This window comes from Rana temporaria, chromosome 4 (genome assembly GCF_905171775.1).
Source record: "Rana temporaria chromosome 4, aRanTem1.1, whole genome shotgun sequence".
NCBI classification, from domain to species: Eukaryota; Metazoa; Chordata; class Amphibia; order Anura; family Ranidae; genus Rana; species Rana temporaria.
Genome location: NC_053492.1, coordinates 30,625,263 through 30,642,021, shown reverse-complemented (window position 1 = coordinate 30,642,021; position 16,759 = coordinate 30,625,263). Strand labels below are relative to the sequence as shown.

General features: G+C 43.0%; 1 protein-coding gene across 1 annotated transcript; it reads left to right on the top strand.

Moving 5' to 3' along the window:
- The first annotated feature begins 9,447 nt into the window (after positions 1-9,447).
- Positions 9,448-10,365, top strand: LOC120935280 (olfactory receptor 13D1-like). The gene has a single exon (XM_040347424.1). The coding sequence runs from the start codon at positions 9,448-9,450 to the stop codon at positions 10,363-10,365; it is 918 nt and encodes a 305-aa protein (XP_040203358.1).
- The last annotated feature ends 6,394 nt before the right edge of the window (positions 10,366-16,759 follow it).

The following is a 16,759-nucleotide window of genomic DNA, read 5'->3' as shown; positions in this document are numbered from 1 at the left end:
ACAACAGGGACATCGAGGGCCTTCTCCTGTCCACGGACGCAGAGAAGGCCTTCAATAGAGTGGCATGGGACTTCATGAAGGCAGTGTGCAGACATGTGGGGTTGGGCCCACGCATGCTTTCGTGGATTTTCGCCTTATATCATAACCCCACAGTGAAATTGAAAATAAACGGGACATTGTCTGAAAAAGTCCACATTATGAACGGCACTAGGAAAGGCTGCCCCATGTCCCCGCTGCTGTTCATCTTGTCTCTCGGACCCTTCATAAGAATAGTTAAATTGAATAAGGCAATATCTGGATTCAAAGTTCATGATGGGGAGTTCAAACTGGCAGCATACGCGGATGACCTACTTTTCTTCTTAACCAACCCAACGGACAGCATTCTCAATCTTCTGACTGAATTCCCACGCTACGGCTACATCTCCAACCTAAAAATTAATTTTACAAAATCAGAGGCCATGAACCTCTTGCAACCATCTGAGCTGTTGAGTCGGATTAAAGCTGGCTCAAATTTTAGATGGGAGGACCGAACCATTAAGTATCTAGGCACCTATCTAACGCCACAATTACAGAATATTTTTTTAAAAGCTCTTTTCTTATTAGTTATAGCGTTTTAACTTTTGTATATAAAGTGCCCCTAAAAGGTGGAGGCTAATGTTCAGGTAGTGAAAATCTGATCCTAACAAAGGCTTGCCCTCTTAGAACTTAAAGTATAACTAAATTCTAAACTTTTTTTTAGATATTGATAAAGTGGGAGAAGTTAGAACCCCTATCAGGTGTTTATTGCTGTCTGTGTCCCAATTAAGGGATTTCTAATTGTCACGATTTCCAGTGCCAACAGGAATGAAAGTAAAGATTAATGCACAATTTTAGTTGTTATCAGGACATGATCAGAGAGGAAATCCTCAAATGGGGACACTTGTTCCCGTGAAAAGTGACCAACAGGTCAGGAAAAAAGGGAATATCTAGCAAATAAAACATCAAATGAAAAAAGACAAAAAACTAAAAGTGGTTTGACACTTCCATCCTCTAAGAATAAATAAAAAAATGGCTTTAGATATAATTTTATGTCACTCTTTTTAATATACTTTTTGACAAAAACCTATTGTTTTTCTCTAAAGCCAATAATAAACTTTAGAAAAGGTTTATACACTTTATAGGAAGTGTTAATCAGTTCTCTAATATGCGAAACATATCCACAAGGACACATAGGACTTTGGGGGACAAAGCAACACACACTCATGAGACGCTGAATACTAAAATAAAAGCCTCTTCAATACATGTATTGCTGCACTATAGTGCAATTGGCAGAAAGACACCGATCTCATTACATCTTTTATTCTAATATAAAGACAAAAGGACAACATTATTATTGTTATCATTATCATTATTTTTATTAGTATTTCATGTTAAATGTAAAATAAGCATAACAGCATTTTGTATCATTTTCTATCTATTTTTAAAGGACTGAAAGACAATCTGTCACTCATAATTTACTATTCACAATAAATTGCCTTCAGGTAATTTTAAATATTCATTGCTTAATTTTATGAAGTCATACAGTGCCATGATGGAGCTTGGAAAACAGCTTATTTAAAACATGTACCAATTTACTTTTTATATTGTTCAGAATAAAATAGTAGGACAATAAGATAGCTTATATGTGCCCCAATGGTTGCAAGCAGACTTGTAGACTTGAATTGTCCTGTGATGAGAAAGGATGAATTAGCCTAATCAGAAGGTGAGAATTATAACTTCTGCCTGGCATTATCACACAATGTTTTTTTTACATTTTACACAAAAAAAAGGCAGTCCCTATGAGAGCATTAAACAAAGCTTTCACTATCTGCTTTGACAAAGTTGAACCGCTTCAGCTCCGGAAGGTTTTACCCCCTTCCTGACCAGTCCATTTTTTGTCATACGGCACTGCGTTTACTTTACCTGACAATTGTGCGGCCGTGCGTCAATGTACCCAAATAAAATTTCCGTTGTTTACGTAGTATGTGAATAGGGCTGGGCATCATAGGCAGTGATCCGTCGTATCTTAGGGAGTAGTTTCGACGTGATTCTGAGCATGCGCACTGGCATGCACCGTTCGTTTTAAGTACTTCTATTTATTTATTTATTTATTAAAATGCTTATAAAACACAGCGCAGTCTTACACACGTGCCTCGATGCGCTGGCGGGATAAAAACAGAACAGAAAAGGGGCAAAAACTACATCGACCAAACAAGTGACAATAAAACAATAACAATCAGCGAATAAAAAATATAAAACATACAAAGCTAAATATATAAAATTTTTGAGCTATCAAAATACTTAATATTTAAGTCACCCCGAAAGCCTGGATATAAAGCCATGTTTTTAACAATCTCCTAAACTTTAGGAGATCATTTTCCAGTCTTATATGAAGGGGCAAGGAGTTCCAGAACTGAGCTCCTTGAACTTCCAGGGTCCTCCCACCACATTTGTTTTTAGCAAATTTGGGGATGTTCAACAAAGCCAAATTCTCAGACCGCAGCGATCTAGTAGGCACATGTCTGATGAATTTTTCTCTGAGATAGCCCGGTCCAAAACCATGGATGGCCTTATGCACAAGACACCCTGTCTTAAACTGAGCCCGTTGTGCCACGGGCAGCCAGTGTAAGGCTTGTAGGGATGGAGTGATGTGATCGTACCGGCCCACGCCCGTGAGTAACCTGGCAGCCGCATTCTGCACCAGCTGAAGCTTGTGCAAGATGTTCTTAGACATACCCATATACAGGGCATTGCAATAATCAAGTTGACTACCAACCATTGCATTGACCATAGAGATTTTGTCAGAGTCCTCGATAAAGCGAAACGTAGATCTCAGGAGTCTCAAGTGGAAGTGGCATACACTTACCACTTGATTCACCTGGCTACGCAATGCCAACTTAGAATCAAGGATAACCCCCAGGTCCCTGACCTTAGAGACTGGTACCGGACTCGGTTTAAAGGAGTCTGGCCAGTCGGGCATCTTACTAGGGCAATCATGGTTACTGAAGATCATAGTTTCAGTTTTGGAGCCATTAAGCTTGAGGTAATTGGCTCCCATCCAGGTTCTAATCTCCTCCAAACAAGAGGCAAGATCAACTTGCCTCTCGTTGGTCCTGGGGAGGCGGAAGTATATCTGGGTGTCGTCTGCGTAGACGTGGAAGAGAAGGTTATGGCGGCGTATGATGTACAACAATGGTCTCATGTAGATATTAAACAGGATGGGCGATAATGCCGAACCCTGAGGGACCCCACAGGAGAGAGAACTATCAGCAGAGTAATACGGTCCCAATCTTACCCGCTAAACTCTCTCCTGCAGAAAAGAGGCCATCCATGCCAAAGCAGTACCATCAGTGCCAGCCACAGTCCCTAGTCTTTCCAACAGTCTGGTATGATCAATGGTGTCGAAGGCTGCAGACAGATCCAGAAGTACTAAGGCCGAGGTGTCATTCCTATCCAAAGACCAGAGGAGATCATCCTGGACTTTAACCAAGGCCGTTTCTATGGCGCTTGGCCCATCATTTACATGGGGTCACGCCTCATTAGCATGGCTCACGCCCACTTCCACCTACGCCGGCTTACGCCGAGGAAACCCAGCATAGATTTAAGAGCGAGTGGGAGCAAGTGCTTTGTGAATACTGTGCTTGCCTCTCTGCGCTGCGTCGGCGTAGCGTATATTAGATACGCTACGCCGGCATAAATATGCGCCAATGTATGTGAATCCGGGCCATAGTGTCTACAAACTATGGGATACATTTATGGACTTTTTGTCCAGCGATCTTTAGCAGGTCTGCGACATTGCCGCGGGGAAATCTGACACTAAGTGACACTTCTTGGAGACCAGTGACAACGATACAGTGATCAGTGCTAAAAAAAAGCACTGTATAAATGACACTGGCAGGGTAGGGGTTAACATCATGGGTGAATAAAGGGTTAAGTGTGTCCCTAGGGAATACTTTCTAACTGTGGGGGGGAAGGCTGACACAGGAGGAAATTAAAGATCCCTGATTTTGCTTAGCAGAAACACAAGATCTCCATTTTCCTCTCTGGCAGCAACGGCGATCTGCCCAGTTTACATAGGCAGACCGCCATTCTGCCTCTCCTCAGAACGATCAGGGGGTCCAGGCAGATTGGCTCCTGCTGTGTGCAATCACAGCGGGAGCAGGGGGATCCGGCGGAGCATGCGCGCCCCAGAGCCGGAACAAACAATGACGTACCGGTACGTGAATTTGCACTTAGGCTGGATTCACACCTATGCATTTTTAGTGCTTTTTGCATTGTACAGATTTGCACTACAGAACGTTTTCCATAGGAAAGCATGTTAAATGGACTGTAGTGCAAATTTGCAAAATGCAAAAAGCACTAAAAATGCATAGGTGTGAATCCAGCCTAAAGGGTCGAGCAGTATATCTATGTGGGGCGGTCCTTAAGTGGTTACGATGGGTGTCAGAGTAAATGTGATGCAAGCAAAGGACAAGAAGCTTTGATTTTTTTTCTACTAACTGTGCCACCTGTCTATGGCACAGGAACCAACTTACAGCCAAATTCTAAGCAAATATAAAAGACAGAAATTAATGCAGCTCTGTAATCAATAATACATTTATAATGCAGGTAGTTAAAGTTTTGACCCAGAATCAGTCTGTTGCTGGACTGGATTGTGAGAAGACGCAGCACAAGTAGCTAATCGGTGTATGTGCTGACAAGAAGCACAATATGTGTATAGGAAGGAAGACAAGGAATCAGAGAGATCAAGAGAAGTGCTCATCACTGTGCTGCTTTTCCTTTCACTGTTTTTTGTACACTTGGCCCCCTGAAGTGGTTGTTCACTCTGCAGAGTCTGTTTATCAGCAGCCTGATCCCAAAGTGCTGGAGGAGCAAGTCCTGTGTCTGATTCCTTAATGCCTGTGAGCTCTTTCATTTACTTGAGAAGCTGTTGAATGTCATCCTCCACCTGTTTAATCTGCCTAGAATATGTGCTTTGTCCATATGGCTTCAGTAGGGCAATATCCCCTTCATCCAGAGCCCGTATAGGTTTGTCCTCCTTCTCCTCCTTGGTCTTCCGTTGATCGGCTCTCAAGGAATCCGACATGATGCTTCTGACTAGAGGAGGCACATACCCGACAACATCTTTTACCTTTTCCCTACCGCTGGACAACATATGACTTCCTGGACTTTCAGTGAGGATATCTGAGGATATCTGAAAGATGCCTGCAGCTACAGCAGTGTTTCTCAATTCCAGTCCTCAGGCCCCCCCAACAGGTCAGGTTTTCAGGATTTCCATTATTTTGCACAGGTGATTTGATCAGTTTCACTGCCTTAGTAATCACCACAGCCTTTTCATCTGAGGGAAATCCTGAAAACCTGACCTGTTGGGGGGGGCCTGAGGACTGGAATTGAGAAACACTGAGCTACAGGCATCATTCAGATATCTATCTCTTCAGCCGGCGATCCTGTGCACCATAAGAATGATCATAGCGGCAGTTCTACCGATTGATCGTTCTTATAGGCGATGCCCTCCCTCCCGCGGCCATCCGGTGCTTCTCCGGGCTCTCCCGTGCCATCAACGACCCGGAGAAACGATCTGCCGATGCTGGATGGGAGGCATAGAGATGACTGGTGACCAGATGGTCACCAGTCATCTCTATGATCGTCGGAGGCCCGGGCGCGATGTTATGACGCCACGCCCGGGTACCGGAATGTAAACAAATCTCATGCTTTCCAGCCTGGAGGAGAGATGTGGGGTCTTATTGACCCTGCATCTCTCCAAAAAGAGTACCTGTCACAAACCATTCCTATTACAAGGGATGTTTACATTCTTTGTAATAGGAATAAAAGTGATAAAAAAAAGTGTAAAAATAAAATAAATTAAGTAAAATAAAAAATAAAATAGTAAATATTTTTTTTTAACCACTTTACAACCGGAGGCCGTCTTTTAACGTCCTCAGCTTTGTGCGGCGATATCTGAATGATGCCTGCAGCTACAGGCATCATTCAGATTTCACTGTCTTCAGCCGCCGATTCTGTGCACTATAAGAATGATCAAAGCGGCAGTTCTGCTGCTTGATCGTTCTTATAGGCGGCCATCCGGTGCTTCCACAGGCTCTCCCGTGCCATCGGGGGCCCGGAGAGCGAATCAGCCGGCGCTGTCTGGGAAGCATAGAGATGACTGGTGACCAGATGGTCACCAGTCATCTCTATGACCGTCGGAGGCCCGGGCGCGACATTATGACGTCACACCCGGTACCCGCATGTAAACAAAGCCGCAATTGCGGCTGTCGGCATGTGATCATGAATTTCTTTTCACCAATTTCATGCTTGTAAGCCTGGAGGAGAGATGTGGGGTCTTATTGACCCCGCATCTCTCCATAAAGAGTACCTGTCAAGAACCATTTCTATTACAAGGGATGTTTACATTTCTTGTAATAGGAATAAAAGTGATAAAAAAAATGTAAAAAAAAATGTAAAAATAAAATAAATTAAGTAAAATAAAAAATAAAATAATAAATATTTTTTTTTTAAATGCCCCTATCCTTGGTAGCTTGCGTTCAGAAGCGAACACGCATGTAAGTCCCGCCCACATATGTAAACGCCGTTCAAACCACACATATGGAGTATCGCCGCGTACGTTAGAGCGCCAGCAACAATTCTAGCACTAGACCTCCTCTGTTACTCTAAACTGGTAACCAGTAGCCAAAATAGGCCCGGTATGGAAGTGGTTAACTTTCACTGTTCAATCAAATGCTGGGGTGGCTCCAGAGTGACCTCAGAAGTAGGTTGGGGGGTATCCGCAATCAGACTTAGGACATTTATTGGCAGAAAAAAAAGTACTGCATTGGAAATCTCTGGATCAAAGGTGAATATTGCAGCAAAATATGGTTTTGTTATTGTGTCTTTTAATGAACTACTATTTTTCTTGTTATTTTTGGATAGGGTTCTGCTAAAAGATCTCTAAACCCCCCAAAAAAAAATATACTATATGACAGACTATCATTTCTTAGATGTGGTTTCTGCATTGCTTTTATTATTTAGACTAAGAATATTTTCAGCAAGTAATACAAATACCGGTTGATCTTGCCAGAATTGAGTTATCCTTCTCAGTTTTGTGAGGTGACTTAAAAGCACAAATAATCTTATCTTAGTCTCATGCTATTTTCTGTAAACCGCTAATCCTCTTCCATGTAATGGAAATGAACAAACATTTTTACAAACTTGTTGTCCAAATCAGGGAAGCAGCATTGGTGACAAACATGGCTTCCTGCATAGATACAGTATAGTGAATACGTATGGATATCTAGTACAGAAAGTGTAGTAATCGAAGTCCAACAATATAGGCCGGGATTCAGAAAGGACTTACAACGTCGTATCTCCAGATACGCGGTCGTAAGTCCAAATGAGCGCCGTCGTATTTATGCGCTTATTTAGAAAGGCAGTTACGCCTGAATCTGGCCAAGATACGACCAACGTAAGTATCTTACGCCGTCGTATCTTGGGTGCATATTTACGCTGGCCGCAAGGGGCGTTTCCGTAGATTTACGTGTCGAATATGCAAATGACCTAGATACGCCGATTCACGAACGTACTTGCGCCCGTCGGATTTAGCTACGACGTTTACGTAAGGCTTACGTCCGGCGCAAGTTTACCCCTCATAAAGATGGGGTAAGTCACGTTAAGGTATGGACGTCGGAAACGTCGGAACAGCGTCGTATTTTACGTCGTTTGCACAAGTCATACGTGAATGGGGCTGGGCGTAAGTTACGTTCACGTCGAAAGCATTGAGCTGATGTATCTTAGGGAGTATTTGCGACGTGATTCTGAGCATGCGCACGCATGCGCCGTTCGATCGGCCATGCATTTACATGGGGTCACGCTTCATTACAATACAACACGCCCACTGCCTTGCTACTTTGAATTACGCAGGCTTACGCCGGCCCATTTACATTACGCCGACGCAACTGTGGGAGCAAGTGCTTTCTGAATACAGTACTTGCCTCTCAATGTTACGTCAACGTAGCACAAATGAGATGCGCTACGCCCGCTCAAAGATACGACAATGTATCTGAATTGCGGCCAAAATTTTTATTTTTTCTGTGTTTAGATATGCCTTGTTTCTGACTTTTAGAAAAGTGGAGTCTCGTCTACAGTTTTCTGTTTTTTCTCCTGGTCTCCTAACTGCATTGATAGTCTAACACTGTGAATAACCTTACAGGGGGGAGAGTACTAATTACGTTACATCAGCATGCTAATGATCCTTTATGGAGAGGAGAGGGAGGGGAAAGGGAGAGGAGTGATTAAATGTCCTTAACCATTTTCTCACCCATCAGATGTACCATTATCATGAGTTCAGGTAGAGAATGCCATTCAACTAATCACATGCAGGGTTTTGTAGCCATGAGACTAAGGTAAAACACATGGTAATGGTAAATTATTGGGATTCTGAGTTTAGTGGGCCAGATTCAGGTAGAAGTGCGGCGGCGTAACGTATCGTACACCGCCGCAAATTTTCATTGCAAGTGCCTGATTCACAAAGCACTTGCGATGAAAACTACGCCGGCGGCCTCCGGCATAAGCCCGCGTAATTTAAATGGGCGTGTGCCATTTAAATTAGGCGCGCTCCCGCTCCGGACCTACTGTGCATGCTCCGTTTCGTAACTCCCGCCGTGCTTTGCGCAAAGTGACGTCATTTTTTCGAACGGCGACGCGCGTAGTGTAATTCCGTATTCCCGGACGGCTTACGCAAACGACGTGAATTTTTAAATTTTGATTCGGGAACAACGGCCATACTTTAGACAGCAATACGTTTGCTGTCTAAAGTTAAGACACCCAAAACGACGACTAACTTTGCGACGGGAAACTAGACTAGCGGCGACGTAGCGAACACGAAAAACTGTTGTGGATCGCCGTAACTCCTAATTTGCATACCCGACGCTGGTTTACGACGCAAACTCCCCCCAGCGGCGGCCGCAGTACTGCATCCTAAGATCCGACGGTGTAAAACAATTACACCTGTCGGATCTTAGGGTTATCTATGCGTAACTGATTCTATGAATCAGTCGCATAGATACTCTGAGAGATACGACGGAGTATCTGAGATACTCTGTCGTATCTCCTTTGTGAATCTGGGCCAGGGTTCTTATCCAGAGATCCTATTTACTTGGGTCTACCACCAGAAAGGTCTGCATGTTTAGGTAAATGTTTTCCATAGTTCAATAGGTTACACTTTGAACTTTTCATTTTTGATAAAAAAAAAACTAAAGCTTTGATACATTGATGACATTCATACATAATTATTTTATATAAAACAGAGATAAAAGTTCTCTTGAGTTATCTATGTACCATACAATGAAAATAATGGCAGTATTAGTATGTATATTATTGATGACTTTTTATGATCCAAACATATTTCTTTATCATTCACAGTTTGTAGTGATTGAAATGTACACCCAAAACCAAAGCACTGTCACAGAGTTCATTCTTCTTGGATTCTCAGTGGATCCTTTCATGCAAGTCGTGCTCTTCCATATTTTCCTGGGCGTTTACATGACCACACTGACTGGAAATCTCCTTCTCATTCTGGCTGTGAGGACTGACAAACGTTTGCACACCTCCATGTATTTCTTCTTGTCTAGTCTCTCTTTCCTGGACATTTGCTACACTTCCTCCATTGTACCCAAAATGTTAGTAAATTTTCTTTCACTAAAAAAGAGTATTTCATTCACAGGCTGTGCTGTCCAGTTCTTCTTTTCCCTATCCTTGGGATCAACAGAGTGCATGCTTCTGGCATTCATGGCCTATGACCGATATGTGGCTATTTGCATCCCTCTGCATTACAATATGATCATGAACACAGTGGCCTCGTTTTGGATGATCAGCATATCATGGTTGAGTGGTTGCATCATTTCATCTTTTGACACTTATTTGACATTCAGACTAAATTTCTGTGGCCCTAACATCATTAACCACTTTTTCTGTGAGCTCCCTCTGTTGCTTCGGCTTTCTTGTAGTGACATCTCGACAGTCAACTTAATAAAACTGGTTAGCATGCCTATCTTGCTTTTCATCCCACTTTCATTAATCCTCATTTCATACATCCGAATTATAACTGCTGTCATGACTATTAATTTGGGAAAAAGCAAAGCATTTTCCACATGTATTTCCCACCTTGTGGTGGTGGTCATTTTCTATGGAACAGCCATATTTATGTATGGTAGACCTGAACATTTAGTCACAGAAAACACAGACAAAAGGGTGTCATTATTTTACACGGTGATCACCCCGATGATGAACCCCTTGATCTATAGCCTGAGGAATAAAGATGTACAGAAAGCCATGATGCGGCTGATAAGAGCTTAGAAGGATTTGCAGTTGATTAGGTCAGCTTGCTGAAAATAAAATTGGTACAATTTTCTACGCTCCCCCGTGTTTTTGTTTGTGTTCAATATTCTTTCTTTTTTTTCAAAATAATTTTTATTGAGAATTTTTCATGGTACAGAGTATTAACCATAGTACAAAGTACAAAGTAGCAAAGATAGCAAACATAACACAACACAACCCAGTGTGCATGAGAAGACTGTGGTCACCGTAAGGCGAGTCAAAGGACCTAAATACACACCATTAACAATACATGTTGAGCTTATCCATAAGAGTCTGAGGCACTAATACTGCGGAGGCACCGAGTGCTCCACCAGCAGGCGGCATAAGATAGCCCAAAATGACAGAAGATTGCAGACTGGGTGGGTAGAAATAAATAGAAAGATAGCGTATAGGGAATAGAGAAAAGAAAGGAAAAAGGAAGGAAGGAATGGGATGGGTAGCTGTGAGGAATTTTTCAAACTTAATCATATAGATACAGTTGCCTTATGCATATCATTACATAGTCAATACCAATGTGAAGACAATTTGAAATTTTAAATTTACTTTGAGTCAAACCATACTGTCCAGGACTGCCATTGTTTATTGAATTTAACACTCCTCCCCTCTCTATATGCCAGCATAGCCTCAAAAGTGTAATTGGTTTGGGCAATATCGAGAACTTCCGAGACATTAAGGACCCTGCTTGATTTCCAATTCCTAGTGATCAGTGACCTAGCGGCCAATAAGATATGGGTGACTACAGTCCTAACGTGTTGGGGGAATCCCTCTATACCCAAATTCAACAACGCCAATTCAGGACAGGGGGGTGTCAGGATCCCTGTAATACGAGAGATACACCTGAACACACCTCTCCAGGAGCTTGAAAGATGTTTACAAAGCCAAAAAACATGAAAAATATTGCCTACCGCACCGCAGTCCCTCCAACAGAGTGGAGATACAGTGCAGGAAAACTTTGCCAATCTATATGGGGTAAGATACCATCTATGAGCTATTTTTTGGGAAAGCTCCCAGTGATTAACACATCTGGACGCCTTGTTTACGCTTTTGAACGCAAGTTGCCATTGGTACGTTGTGAATGTTTTACCTAAGTCGATTTCCCACTTACAGAAAGGGGGGAGACAGAGAAAGCTAGTTTCTCCTGGAAAGAGTTGTAGAATAGGGATATGCCCTTAGTTAGTGGGGAATTATTGGTGTAAAATCGCCATATATTATCCTGAAGAAGTATATGTCGGGGTTTCAATGTTTTTAGGAAATGGGAAGCTTGCGCGTATTTAAAACAGTCTGTGGGAGGCAAGTTGTATTCCGCCGTAAGCGTTTCAAACGGTTTAAGCGAATTGTTCACATACAGATCGTCGATCTGAGTGATACCCCTTGTGACCCAGGTGGAATATGTGGTGTGTGGAATAGCGTGCGACAGGATCTCAATTGGGGTAGGGAGAACTACAGTATCGGGGGAGCCAGATGCCATGCGACACAGATCCCTCCATGCCAGCTAGGAGGCCTGGAGAGTCAATGGGAGTTGGCGCAAGGGGAACAGCTTCCATGCATCTAGGATCAAGAGACTACGCAGATCCGTGGTCGGGCTAAGAGCCTGCTCGATACCGCACCATAAGATTTCAGAGGACGGGGAAATCCAACATCTAAGTTGAGTAAGTATGGCTGCACGATAATAATCTTTAATGTCGACCAGGACCATGCCCCCCACCGATCTGTGTTTAATCAGGAGAGATTTAGTACATTGTGGACGTTTAGTACCCCATACATATCGTTTCAAAATGAGGTTTAAGGAGTTAAGGTGGTTAGTAGTGTTGAGCAGAATATGCCATATTCGATTTCGCGATATATCTCGAATATATATTCGAATATTCGAGATATATTCGCTAAATTCGAATATTCGTGATATTTTATCGAAATTAACCACTAGAGTACCGGGCCATCGTCAAATGACGGCTCCACGGTTACTCTGAAAATTCAACAGGACGTCATTTGGCGTCCTGTATTCTTGCGGCCACTGGGGGGCGCGCGAGCGCGCCGGCGGCCGCGCGCGCGCGCCCGGCGCGTCCCCGAGATGCCGATGCGCGTGCCTGGCGGTCGCGATGTCCGCCAGGGACTCGCGATCGGCGGCTACAGGGACAAGACGTGGAGCTCTGTGTGTAAACACAGAGCTCCACGTCCTGTCAGGGGAGAGAGGAGACCGATCTGTGTCCCTTGTACATAGGGACACAGCATCGGTCACCTCCCCCAGTCACCCCCCTTCCCCACAGTTAGAACACAATTTAGGGATACATATTAACCCCTCCCTCACCCCCTAGTGTTAACCCCTTGAATGCCAGTCACATTTATACAGTAATTAGTGCATATTTATCGCATTAATCGCTGTATAAATGTGAATGGCGCCAAAAACGTGTCAAAAGTGTCCGATGTGTTCGCCGCAATGACACGGTGACAGTAAAAAAATCGCAAATCGCCGCCAATACTAGTAAAAAAATTAATAAAATAAAAATGCCATAAATCTATCAGCTATTTTGTAAACGCTATAACTTTTGCGCAAACCAATCAATATATGATCATTGCGATTTTTTTTTACCAAAAATATGTAGAAGAATACATATCGGCCTAAACTGAGGAAAAAAAACGTTTTTTTTTTTTTAAATTGTGATATTTATTAAATAAAAAAGTAAAAAATAGTGTTTTTTTTTTAAATTGTCACTCTTCTTTTGTTTATAGCGCAAAAAATAAAAACCGCAGAGGTGATCAAATACCACCAAAAGAAAGCTCTATTTGTGGGAACAAAATGATAAAAAAATTGTTTGGGTACAGTGTAGCACGACCGCGCAATTGTCATTCAAAGTGCGACAGTGCTGAAAGCTGAAAATTGGCTTGGGCAGGAAGGGGCGTAAGTGCCCAGTATGGAAGTGGTTAAATGATTGCGATTTTTCGCTATTGCGAATGCGAAAATAATTGCGATTTTTTGATAACTGCGGTAGGAGCACTCTGATTGGCTCAGAATATTCGTGATATTTTATCGAAATTTCGCAAAATGCGAATGCGATATTTATTGCGCAATTTCGACAAATGCTGGAGGAGCGCTCTGATTGGCTCAGAATATTCGTGATATTTTATCGAAATATCGCAACATGCGAATGCGATATTTATTGCGCAATTTCGAGAAATGCTGTAGGAGCACTCCGATTGGCTCAGAATATTCGTTATATTTTATCGAAATATCGCAACATGCGAATGCGATATTTATTGCGCAATTTCGAGAAATGCTGTAGGAGCGCTCTGATTGGCTCACTCTGAAATCGAATATTCGAGATATTTTAACGCAATTTCACAAAATGCGAATGCGAAATTGATTGCAGATATTTCGAAAACTGCTGTAGCAGCACTCTGAAATCGAATATTTATGATATTTTAGCCAAAAAACATATTGCGATTGCGATTTTTCGATCGCGCATGCGCAATCGCGCGAACAACACGCGACCATTTCCTGGAGCCTTGCCAGTTTCCAACTTTATGATCGCAACGCAATCGCAGAGCAAGATGGTTGGAAGTAATTTCACTGCATCTGAGGAAAAGATGCTGATTTGTGGAAGTATTTTGACCACTGTTATTTCATTATCTTCAACTGCATTTTAGTCTAGTTTAAAAGTTAGTATATATGATCAGATATTAGTATTTCACAAACAATGTGTCTCCTGCTTTTACAAAACTACAAGTCCCAGCATGCCTGGACAGCTGCAGACACCCTGGTTGGTAAATGTGTATTTAGGCACTTTTCCTTGTTATTTAGCATAATGAATTTAAATTTTTTTTGGACATAGGACGTATGCGAACGTCCTGACTTCAGGGTCCTCAAGGCCCAAGGACGTTCGAATACATATTGCCCTTTAGATGTTGCAGAACTACAACTTCCAGCATGCCTGGGAATGCTGGCACTTCTAGTATTGTAAGTTCTGCAGGCCCACATTTTTCAGGCCTTTATGCACGGGTCTCTAAACTGTGGCACCCTAGATGCAGCAAAAGTAAAATTCTTAGCATGCACTGACAGACCGTGGCTGATGGGAGTAGTAGTTTTGCAACAGATGGAGGTGGACTGGTCTTGAAACCCTGAGTTAGGTAACAAACCCGTAGTGTTTTGCAACCATTCTGCCTCCAGTTGTTTTTTTTCTGTTGAAAAGCCTGTGGCGTGCAAAACACAACCCAAAAACTCCACCCGGTGCAGTGAAAAATGTGCACACACCTAAAGAGTGACATCACAAAAAACTGCGACGGTTGCATACGTCAGTGGTCCTCCAAAAAGGTCCCGTCTCTGACCCCCCGGGGCGTTAGGCTCCTGACAGGGTAAAGAGTTAGCAACGCATATCTCCCCTATACGTGTATCCTGTGTTGTTAATAATATATACATAATTATGCAAATGATAATGGCTGCTATATTTATGCAAAAAAGGTGGCGACCGAAATGGCAGGATATAAAATCTGTCATGTTACCCCTGTCATTGATTAATAAGGCGAGAATGCTTCCAATTGTTGAATAGCATACATTTACGTCATATATCCATAAGGCTGTCAACAGAAGTATTACAATATACTTTGTTCTTCATCTTGCAGAAGTTCCTGGAAACAGGGTACGACCAGCTCCGCAGGCAGCCAGAGAAAAAGGCTGTGGTCAGCGCCCTAATGGCCGACTTCGGCGGCCAACACAATCAGCTGGCGATTGTGAAGAAGTGGTCTGACCTGAAGAGGCGCCACATGGATCAGGTCAGACGTCTTCGGGATAGATATCATCCAGGTAAGTTATTGTTGACAGTTATGTTTTTTTTTCAAAAGTGTATTTTGTGCGTGAACTCGAGAGAGAGAGGAGCCGGCCTGCAGGAGTTGGGAGGCCTCCCCCAGAGGCAATCTGCCACCTTTCTCCATGCCCCGGGTGGCAATGGCGGGTGTGAGGGGGTCCTCCCAACCCAACCTCGCATAGCACACCCACCGGGGGCGGGGCTGAGACCACCAAACTCAATTCACATGTAGCCGAGAGCGGGATCCGAACCCCTAGCTGCAGAGGTGAATCGCTTGTCAGCGCAGTGGCAATCGCGTGGAGCCACCGCAGCTCCTTTGGTGACAGTTATGTAAGGTCATATGTAATTCATGTAAGGTCAGATGTTGTTAACCAAGATGCCATGTTGTGCTAACATATATCACCACCAGCCAAGGTATTCATAGTACTGTTGAAAAAAGACATGGGACAGCAGACAGGAACACAGAAGTTATGTGGGAACATACTTTTCCCATTGCTTTGCATGGGACTTTAAAGAAAAACCCAGACCATCACCAAAGTGGGTAGTTAAGGGATAAATTAACGATCCTATACTTTAAGTGGACGTATAGGTAACATGTGACCAAGTGTTATTGAAATTTCTACAGCTGTTATGAAGTAACATGTATTTCCCATAGAGTTGAATGGGACTTTAAAGAAAAACCCCGACCATGGCAAATGGGGGTGGGTAAGGGTTAAACCACCTATCCTATGTTTGTGGCTGACACATAAGTAACCTGTGTGCCAAGTTTCATGTAAATATCTTTAGCCGTTTGTACGTGATGCTGGAACATACATACATACATACATGCACACACACGTTGAGTTTTATATATATAGATTCCCACTAAATTCCTGTGTTAGGCGTGGGGTTGTTATAGTAATCCCGTGTGCTCCATCAGGCCCTTTTTTTAACATGAGATCGTCTGAACAAAACAAAGGAGACAAAAACAGCTCATTTTAACATGGTGGCATCCCAGCTCACGCTCAGTCCCCTGTAGTGCCCACAAGACCCTTTAATATAACATTGTCCCATTGGTTAACTGTCTATATAAATCAATTTGTATTCATATACAATACAGCAGAGTACACAGAATTTCCATACGTCATTAGAAAACATTTTTATAATATATGAACATTGTGTTATTATAGGAGCTCCAATACCAGTTGTTCGCGCCAAGCCGATGAGGAGGAGGAGGATGCGGCAGAGGAGGATGCGGCAGAGGAGGACATGGATGAGGAGGAGCAGCCAGGGCCCTCCCACTCGCCAACCCCAGCTCCTGTTGAGGAGCAAGCTGAGGAGCTTGCCCCCCCCCCCCACCCCAACTTCTCAAGCAGACGAGCAGGAGGAAGACAGCGGTCCTGTGAGCCTCGTTCAGGAAGGTAAATATGTGCACAATGATACACACTGATTCGGCCTCTTATTAGCATACCATGAAGGAACCAATCAGTCTTTACAAACAACACGAGACTAAATCAACAAACACTCAGAGATGAAATTTTTGAACGTATAGTTCAGGAAAGTGGGCGTGCATGGCATCATGCTTAAAAAGGAGTGAT

Excerpts from the sequence above, each read along its gene's own strand:
- LOC120935280 (XM_040347424.1), top strand. The coding sequence starts at position 9,448 with ATGTACACCCAAAACCAAAGCACTGTCACAGAGTTCATTCTTCTTGGA.